At 49.6% G+C, this 9,984-nt stretch overlaps 1 protein-coding gene across 1 annotated transcript in view; it reads right to left on the reverse strand.

The window, feature by feature from the left end:
* Positions 1 to 2,179: 2,179 nt before the first annotated feature.
* LOC116517627 (integrator complex subunit 1-like) overlaps positions 2,180 to 9,984 on the reverse strand; it is a 44,957-nt gene continuing 37,152 nt past the window's right edge. Inside the window, exons 33-40 of the mRNA XM_032230706.1 lie at positions 9,823 to 9,984; positions 7,536 to 7,663; positions 7,313 to 7,425; positions 6,429 to 6,542; positions 5,544 to 5,614; positions 4,675 to 4,766; positions 4,377 to 4,486; positions 2,180 to 2,827 (exon numbers count right to left, since the gene is read on the reverse strand). The exon at positions 9,823 to 9,984 is cut by the window's right edge and continues 31 nt beyond it. Coding sequence (XP_032086597.1) covers positions 2,712 to 2,827; positions 4,377 to 4,486; positions 4,675 to 4,766; positions 5,544 to 5,614; positions 6,429 to 6,542; positions 7,313 to 7,425; positions 7,536 to 7,663; positions 9,823 to 9,984 — 906 coding nt within the window. The 3' untranslated portion in view covers positions 2,180 to 2,711. The remainder of the gene's footprint in view (positions 2,828 to 4,376; positions 4,487 to 4,674; positions 4,767 to 5,543; positions 5,615 to 6,428; positions 6,543 to 7,312; positions 7,426 to 7,535; positions 7,664 to 9,822) is intronic.

Genomic DNA, 9,984 nt, shown 5'->3' on the forward strand with positions numbered 1-9,984 from the left:
GAAGGAATCAAATTCAGATTCCAATCCTGAAGAGCCATTTTTTTGCAATTGGAATCAATTAAGAAACCCTGAATATTTTTTTTTTACCATATTTGGAATTCTTCACCGATGCTTCCAACTTGGAACTATTTTCCCCAGGAATTCTTCAAAGGGGGGGTTGGGGGAAGAGAGAGAAATGAAGCAGCTGAATTCCAGCTATTTCCCCCACCCCCCACCCCCCAATTTCTCAGAAAGCAAACCAAGCCAGACGCCAAGAAAGCCGCTCTCACAAATCTGGCCGGTCGCTGGCCCGAGTCAATGCTTAAAAGCCACTTGGTGGGCTGGTAAGCCAAATTCATCATCCTTAAGCTGCCCGGGGAAACCACTCCGTGATTAGCCTCGGATTTCATTTCAGGCCCTCTGTGACCACTAAAGCCACGTGCCGAGGCTGAAGCGGCCGAATATAAACGGTTCGGTTTTTTTCTCTCTCTCTGGAGGCGGAAGCAATTTCCGAGAAGGCTGGTGGCTTGAGGGGGATTTGAACGCACACTTGGAATACGGCATCCAGTTTTGGTCGCTCTGATTTTAAAAAAAAGATGTAGAGACTGTAGAAAGAGTGCAGAGAAGAGCAAGCAAAGATGATTAGGGGACTGGAGGCTAAAACATATGAGGAACGGTTGCAGGAATTGGGTATGTCTCATTTAATGAAAAGAAGGACTAGGGGAGACATGATAGCAGTCTTCCAGTATCTCAGGGGCTGCCACACAGAAGAGGGAGTCAAGCTATTCTCCAAGGCACCTGAGGGCAGGACAAGAAGCAATGGGTGGAAACTAACCAAGGAGAGAAGCTAACTTAGAACTAAGAAATTTCCTGACAGTTAGAACAATTAATCAGTGGAACAACTTGCCTCCAGAAGTTGTGAATGCTCCAAGTTTTTAAGAAGATGTTGGATAACTATTTCTCTGAAGTGGTGGGACTTTCCACACTCTTCCTTCAGCGCATTATACGAGGCAACCCTTAACAGGGATCCCTGGGATCCTCTACCCAGCCAAGCTGCCTCCCCCTTACGAGGGGGTCGTCGGACAAGCTCCGGCTAACCAGGTTAGAGGGCATTTCTGGGAATGGACCAACTTTGGAAAGGTCTTAATAAAACCATGGGATCTCTATTCCTTTAAATAGACAACCATTTAAATAGGAGCCAGCCGTGTGCAGCAGCTGCCAAAAAAGCCAACACAGTTCTAGGCTGCATGGATAGAATCAAGATCCCGTGAAGGGTTAATACCACTTTATAAGGCCTTGGGAAGGCCACACTTGGAATACGGCACCCAGTTTTGGTCGCCACCATGTAGAAAGCTATTCTCCAAAGCACCTGAAGGCAGAATAAGAAGCAATGGATGGAAACTAATCAAGGAAAGAAGCAACTTAGAACTGAGGAGAAATTTCCTGACAGTGAGAACAATTAACCAGTGGAACAGAAATTGCCTCCAGAAGTTTTGAGTGCTTCAACACTGGAAGTGTTGAAGAAGGTGTTGTCTGAAACAGTGTAGGGTTTCCTGCCTAGGCAGGGGGTTGGACTAGAAGACCTCCCAGGTCCCTTCCAACTCTGTGGTTCTATTCTAAGGTAGAGTGCCCCTGAATATGGGTACTCCGTCTGCTTATGGCGACAGCTGGCTAATTTCGTCTCTTGGGGTGGGATGGGGTGGGGGAGTAACCTGCCTTTTGGCACGACGGATTGTTACGAATCATTCTTCCCACTTTACTTTTTATACAGTCCTTGACTTAACGACAGTTCACTGAATGACCGTTGAAAGTTGCATGCGCTGAAAAAAAGTGACTTGGGACCATTTCCCAGTGATGACCTCTGCAGCCGCCTCATGGTCAGGGGGTCAAAATTCACCAACTCATTCTTAACGACCGTTGCTGTGTGTCCCAAGATCACACGATTCCCCGCTTGCGACCTTCTGACACGCGAAGTCGATGGGGAAAGCCCGATCCGCTTAACAGCTGGGTTGTTTTGACTTTATCACCTGCTTAACAACGGAGGCCGTAAAACGGGGCAAAACTCAACTTAGCAAACGTCTCACTTAACAACAAGAAATTTTGGACTCGGCTGCTGCGGTTGAGGAAGTTGAGGGATATCTGCATTATTTGGCTGCGATGAAGCAACACCCCCCCACCCCCCCCCAAAAAAAACCCAAGGGAAAACCAAAACGAAGATTTGTATATTTGGAAAGAACATGAAACACGACGTTTTGATTTAAAAAGGCTAAGAAAAAACAGCTGAATTCGTTTCTCAGGAGGTGCTTTCGACATTCAAGCTTGGCAACTTCTAAGGCGTTTGGATTTCAATTCCCTGAATTCTGGGAGTTTGGAGCCCAAAAGTCTTTAAAAGTTGCCAAGGTTTGATACCCCTGTTCAACGGGATGGAATGTGATCCCCAGGAAGACTTTTAGGGTGCACCCTCATTATTATTATTATTTTTAGCTCTCCAAATAAAACGACTCCTCCTGCTTCCCTTGTGCTGCACAGAGGAGGATGGAGAAACATTTTCCTTCCCAATCAAACCACGATCCCGGAATGGAATGAATCCCAGGATCCTTCAAGTCTCTTCTTTTATCGGAAATGTTCCGGCAGGAGGATTTTGGTCTCCTGTGTAGATTTCTTCTCCTCTCAAGAGTTGCTGGCCAGCCACCTTAGACAAGGTTCCTCTTCGGATCCGCTGCTTCCACCCTTCATATCGTGGCCTCCATGTGCAGAATCTTCAAGGCTTCCGAGATTTGGCTGCTGGTGTCCATCTGCCCGTACATGCCCACCAGGAAAGCCCTCTGTAACAGGGCTGCTGCGTGTTCTGCGAGGGGTGGGGGTGTGGGTGGGAGGGAAAGGTTAGGGAAACAGAGGGAAACGAAACACCTTAACGCTCCTCCTTAGTTGAAGAATGTCTCCTTAGATTAGGTTAGATTAGTTTTATTTATATGCCACCCTTTTCCGGGAGGGACTCAGGGCGGCAAACAACTCAAAGGGGGAAAAGGGGAACATAGAACACAATACAAGTAGTTAAAATAGCCAAGAATCACACAACCACACAGGTCGAGAGGGGAGGGGAACTCATCAACCCCAGGCCTGCCGGCAAAGCCAGGTTTTGACAGCTTTTCGGAAGGCCTGGAGAGAGGTGAGGGTCCGAATCCCTGCGGGGAGTTCATTCCAGAGGGCCGGAGCTGCCACAGAGAAGGCCCTCCCCCGGGTAATAGCCAGGTGGCATTGGCTGGTAGACAGAACCCGGAGGAGGCCAACCCTGTGAGATCTAATGGGTCTTTGGGAGGTAATTGGCAGCAGGCGGTCTCTCAAGTACCCAGGTTCAATACCATAAAGGAAACTTCCAGCTCCCTGGGATGGTCTCACCACAGCCGCAGCGGAAGCACTTTCATCGTTCGCTTCCATTTGGCATCAAAATATAATCTATATCCCATTGCTATTCTATGGCTTCGTCTTGTGGTGATTTTATTATAAAAGGCTCCCCTCGCACACATATGTACTAGTCGTTCCCGACTCTAGGGGGCGGTGCTCATCTCCGTTTCAAAGCCGAAGAGCCAGCGCTGTCCGAAGACGTCTCCGTGGTCATGTGTCTGGCATGACTCAACGCCAAAGGCGCACGGAAGACTGTTCCCTTCCCACCAAAGGTGGTTCCTATTTTTCTACTCGCATTTTTAACCTGCTTTTGAACTGCTAGGTTGGCAGAAGCTGGGACAAGTCACGGGAACTCACTCCGTTACGCGGTGCTAGGGATTCGAACCGCCGAACTGCCTACCTTTCTGATCGACAAGCTCAACGTCTTAGCCCCTGAGCCATAGCTTTTATCTTAATTTAATATTTTATCTCCTATATTGCATTGCCCACATATTACATGCCTATCTTTCTCTCTCTCTCTTGTCTGTCTGTCTGTCTACCTATCATCTAATCCATTTCTCTCTCTATCTCTCTCTATTCGCCCGAACCGGCAGGAAAAAAGTGCTTTAAAAAGTGGAAATAGCAATAGCAATAGCAGTTATATACCGCTTCATAGGGCTTTCAGCCCTCTCTAAGCGGTTTACAGAGTCAGCATATCGCCCCCAACAACAATCCGGGTCCTCATTTCACCCACCTCGGAAGGATGGAAGGCTGAGTCAACCTTTGAGCCGGTGAGATTTGAACAGCCGAACTGCAGAACTGCAGTCAGCTGAAGTAGCCTGCAGTGCTGCATTTAACCACTGCGCCACCTCGGCTCTTTTAAAGTTGCCCATGCTCACCCAGTCACATGACCACTTCCCCCACCAAGCCACGCACACAGAATCGGTGGTGGTGGTGGGGGAAATGTAGATGTCACCACTGTAGGTGCCAGGTCAGAAGAGTGTCGGGCTCACCTTGGCAAAGGAGGGTGTATTCGGGCAGGTTTCTCAGGGCGGTCTGGACGACTTCAAAGTCGCAGCTGCCGAGACAGTACATGAAGGTGGGCAGGAAATCAGCCGCGATGCTGCAGGTTTGGAAAAAAAGGAAAGGAGGAGAGAAAGAGAAAGAACCGAGGAGGGTAAGAATCAAGGGTAACCTTTTGTTAGATCAGCCCACCCAGACGATGTAGGGTTTAGGGGTCTTTTCTGGGGGGGTTCCGCCGCACAGACCTCCTCTTAGCTCCCCCCACCCCTCCAGGTGTACTCCTGGTACCTGGGATTATTCTGAATGGAGCGTAGAGCCAGGTTGAAAGCCAGATTCCGGCAAGTCTCCTCTTCAGAGTTCATCAGTTTTTGCAAGTGAGTCTGAGGAGGAGAGAAAGGGAAGGGAGGGGGAAACATCTGGTGAGCACTGCCAGGGACGGCATGTATAGGGAGCATTTGTGCCGAGTTCGATGCTTCGATTGTTTGCAGATGTTTCATGGCCCAACTAGGGAACATCATCAGTGCTAGAAGGGAGGGAAGTTTGCAGAGAGGAAGAGGAGGAGGAAGAGGAAGAGGAGGGGGGGAGGAGGAGAAGGACCACGACTGTTGGTGTTTGGGGAGTCTATGAATTTGGTTGTTTTCTTGCAGACATTTCATTGCCCAGCTGCAGGGAGGAGGAGGAGGAGGAGGAGGAGGAAGGGGAGGGGGGAAACTACTGTGGGGTCTTTAGTATCCTCTGAACTTGGCTATTTTGTTAGAAACATTCCATCCATCTAGGTGACATCATCAGCACTAAAAGAGAGTGGGCTTTAAGAGTTGGGGGTGTGTGTGGTTTTCTCCTTGGTAATTTGACCAAATTCTGTTTGAAGGCAAGATATTAAACCGTCCCATAAACTACATAAATTACATGCCACTCAGCAGAGAAGATAAAAAGCCAAAAAAGAGAACAAAAAGACCAGAACACATCTTATCCAGCAACTAACAGATAAGCAGGGATTGACCCCAGACAAACAATCAAGCAGAATACAATCCTCTAATCGAGACGCTACCAAAGGGAAAACAACACTCCTATCAAAACTGGCGGGGGGGGGGGAATACCACCAGAGAGACACCCCCCCCAAAAAAAAACAAAAAAAACCAAGAGGAGAGTTAACCTACAGAAAAAAAAGCAAGGATTTCCGGCCTCCGCCGAGCCATCTCGTCGATGTCGGTCAGCACCTCCAAGATATCTGAGAAACGGAAAGAGAGTTCAAAGTTTAGTTCAAAGTTTAATAAATTTATATGCCGCCCAATCCCGGAGGACTCCGGGCGGCTTACATAAAAACAACTCTAAAAAAGAATACTAAAAATTAAAATAGAAAGGGAAAGCAGGTTAAAAAAACACATCATGCACTCAGTCTTAGTGGGGCTGGACCTCATTCGTGAGGTCAACAGCCCCAGGCCTGCCGGAATAGCCAGGTCTTAGTAGACTTTCGAAAGGCCGAGAGAGTGGGGAGGGTCCGGATCTCTGGGGGTAGATCGTTCCAAAGGGCCGGGGCAGCTACAGAGAAGGCCCTCCCCCGGGAAGCCGCCAGACGACATTGTCTAGTCGACGGCACCCGGAGGAGGCCCATCCTGTGTGATCTTATCGGACGCTGGGAGGGATGTTGCAGAAGATGGTCTCGTAGAGAGGAGGAGGGAACAATTTAAAACCAATTAAAAATAAGGGCAGGGATGTGGCAGCTGTCGATTCATAGACCTCTTTCTGATACTCAAAAAAAGTGCCGTTTTACCATGGGGCTACCCCACATGTGGGCAGCTTTTATTGGCTGTAGACAGACATCGAGGCAGTGTTTTTCAACCTTGGCTGCTTTAAGAGGGGAGGACTTTAACTCCCAGGATTCCCAGCTGGCAGGGGAATTCTGGGAGTTGAAGTCCACCCCTCTTAAAGCAGCCAAGGTTGAAAAACACAACACTTAAGGGGGCCTGCAGGATACCCCAAAGACGAAGACTTTCTGGGTGTACAATTTCCAAGGGTCTCAGGGGGGGCTGGCTTTGACTTACCCTCGACGTTCTGACCCCTGGATAGGCTCTTCATGTAGGGGGCCATCTCAGCGGGGGTGAGTGGCGTGAAGAGGGAGACGCTGACCAGGGGCAAGGATCCGGCTGCCGCCTCATCTGAAAACCAGGCAACGGTGTATAAGTCTAAGCGCTATTCCTGTTTTTTGCAAATACGATTCTGGCTGCTGGTAACACATTTACAATCAAAATATTTTAAGTCTTTGTTTTAGATTTCTGGTATAATTCCCAATAAAAAGACCTCTGATTCAAAGTCTATGTGTTTATGTATCATTTTCTCCAACCACATGTGGATTTTAGTCCAGTATCTTTTAGCTTCAGTGCAAGTCCACCACATGTGGTGATATGAGCCCCGGTATCTGATGACATTTCCAACATTTTTCTGATTTATTCTTTGGACATTCTTGCAATTCTCGTTGGGAGGGGTAGATGCCACCTGTAAAACATGCAAATTTTCTCTCTATGCAGTAGACATTGTCATTTTATAGTGCTGTTCCTATTGCAGGCTGACTCTGCTGACTGCCAGCAGTTCGATCCTGACCGGCTGAAGGTTGACTCAGCCTTCCAGTCTTCCAAGGTTGGTAAAATGAGGAGCTGTATTGTTGGAGGCAAGAGGCTGACTTTGTAAACCGCTTCGAGAGGGCTGCAAAGAACTGTGAAGTGGCATATAAGTCTAAGTGGTATCTCGCTGGTGCTACGTACTTTCCAGAGCAACTAACTTCCGCTCCATTGTTCTGTTGAGGGATCTGAATTGTTCACAAACGATTATTCAAAAGCTCCCCTGGCAAATCCACCGGAGTTACCTGCTTTAGGCACCAATGAGGGGATTCACCTCCCAATCATCTGCCAGCAAAGAGACCGAGACTCACCGTTCTTTTCATCCTCAGCTCCGCGATCCGAAGCCCCAGCCCGACTGGGCAAGCTGAGACCAGCCAGAAGAGATTTCAGCATCGCCAGGTCGTTGCTGTCCGAGGACAGGTCGCTGCAGAGAAGCCATAGGTGAGCGCGGAGGCCGTGAAAACACCGACCCAGCTCTTGTGCTCGGCCATCAGCGCCCAACTGGGGGGGCCGAGATGATGGCCTGAAACTTACTGGAGGGGATCGGAGTGCTTCTGCAGGAAGGAGACGGCGGCCGGAGCGTTGGAGGTGATGTACTTGTGAATGAACTGCACGAATTTGGTGATGAAGCAGGCCAGGTGGCGAGAAGACTTCCGGTAGCTCTGGAGGAAAAGAAGAACCGAGCACAGGTGAGGCCTCTGAAGCAGCCCAGGTGTCAGGGTTCCAAACAGCATCCAAAATTAAATCAGAGTCCGAGACAAAGCATTGCTCAAAGTTCCAATTTATGAAGAGAGACATGCTGGCACATCTGGGAAAACCCAAATCTGAAAGCTTCCCGGTTTTCCCCACCCAGTTGAAAGTTCATGACCTTGCCCCCACACCCACAAGCCCATCACATGGTCCAATCTCCCAGTGCTATGCTGGCAGTTCCACCCATCCAGTTCCGGTCAGGTGCAGAGGCACAAAGACAAAGGATGACCTTGGCTTCCTAGTAAGAATGTTGTTATGGCTACACAGCATCTAACTCCGTACAATCCCGTTTTCCCACCATAGAAAAATGCCTAGTAGAATAATAGAAAGTGTGGCAGGCATGAGATCCTAAAGGAAAGAGGGCTGCAGGCCTGACACCGGGGAAAACACAACTTCTAGGATCTTCTGAGGAGGGACACAGACAGACAACCTGGGTTTGGCCCGGACCACTTGTGAGTCGTGGGGGATTTTAGTCGCCTGCAGAATGGGTTAAGATTGAAACCCGTTTCTGCAAAGAGAGCTGCTGTCCCCAAGTTCTGCTCAAGTGTAACCAGGATTCCCAGCTTCTATGATGGGTGCCTAAGAGGTTGGAAGAACTGTGGGAGGCCAGGCCAGGGGTCCTTCTGGGGAGCGTTAGGGTGATCTCTCAGCTGGGTTCATGTGGTTTCTATGCTCTACGATGGCGTTGCTTAGTAGGGCCATGAAACGCCTGCAAGAAAACCACCCAGCTCAGAGAGCACGCAGGACCCCACAGTCATTCTCCTCCTCCTCCTCCTCCTCCTCCTCCTCCCCTCTTCCATTTCACAACCCCCCTCCCTTTTAGCCCTGATGATGTTCCCTAGTTGGGTCATGAAACGCCTGCAAGAAAACCACCCAGCTCAGAAAGCACAAGGGACCCCAAAATCATTCTACTCCCCTCCATATTCTCCCCTCCTTTCTAGCCCTGATGATGTTCCCTAGTTGGGTCATGAAACATCTGCAAGAAAACCACCCAGCTCAGAGAGCACCCAGGACCCCACAGTCATTCTCCTCCTCCTCCTCCCCTCTTCCATTGCACAACCCCCTTCCCTTTTAGCCCTGATGATGTTCCCTAGTTGGGTCATGAAACGCCTGCAAGAAAACCACCCAGCTCAGAGAGCATTAAAGACCCTACAGTCCTCCTCCTCCTTTTCCCCTTCTCCTCCTATCCTTTTCCTCTTCCTCACTCTTCCTCTTCTCCTTCTCCATCCACGAACCCACTCCCTTCTAGCACTGATGATGTCCCCTAGTTGGGTCATGAAAAATCTGCAAGAAAACCACCAAGTTCAGAAAGCACAAGGGACCCCAAAATCATTCTACTCCCCTCCATATCCTCCCCTCCTTTCTAGCACGGAAAAAGTTCCCTAGTTGGGCCATGAAACGTCTGCAAGAAAACCACCCAGCTCAGAGAGCATTAAAGACCCTACAGTCCTCCTCCTCCTTTTCCCCTTCTCCTATCCTTTTCTTCCCCCTCCTCCTCACTCTTCCTCTTCTCCTTCTCCATCCACAAACCCACTCCTTTCTAGCCCTGATGATGTTCCCTAGTTGGGTCATGAAACGTCTGCGAGAAAACCACCCAGCTCAGAGAGCATTAAGGACCCTACAATCCTCCTCCTCCTCCTTTTCCCTTCCTCCTCCTATCCTTTTCCTCTTCCCCCTCCTCCTCACTCTTCCTCTTCTCCTTCTCCATCCACAAACCCACTCCCTTCTAGCACTGATGATGTCCCCTAGCTGGGTCATGAAACGTCTGCAAGAAAACCGCCCGGCTCAGAGACCACCAAGGACACCCCCACAGTTTGACCTTGAGCACCGGAGCCTCTCTTCCAAATGTCGTTCTAGAATGGCAACCAGATATTCTGCCCACTGGACCTGCTCTGAGCTATCACCCAACCCTGCGGGAGACGACGCTACCTTCTTGGTGACGTCCTTATCTGAAGCCGACTCCTGGGGACGAACTCTTTGCTATCCTGGCATGTGTGTGTGAGTCTGTCTGTCTGTCTGTCTGCAGGACACATTCCCCCCCCCTTCCCCAAAGCCGCAGCCCCTCCCCTACCAGAAGCAACTGAATGAAGGAAAGGAGACAGTCCCACAGCGCCCCCTGGTGCTCGTTCTGGAAAACGTGCGGCTGTAAGAGCTCCAGAATTCCCAGCACGTGCAGGAAGAAAGCCAGGTGCTTCTGCTGGCGGAATTCCTGGAAGTTGAGGTGGATCCGGCC

This window comes from Thamnophis elegans, chromosome 14 (genome assembly GCF_009769535.1).
Source record: "Thamnophis elegans isolate rThaEle1 chromosome 14, rThaEle1.pri, whole genome shotgun sequence".
Classification (NCBI taxonomy): domain Eukaryota; kingdom Metazoa; phylum Chordata; class Lepidosauria; order Squamata; family Colubridae; genus Thamnophis; species Thamnophis elegans.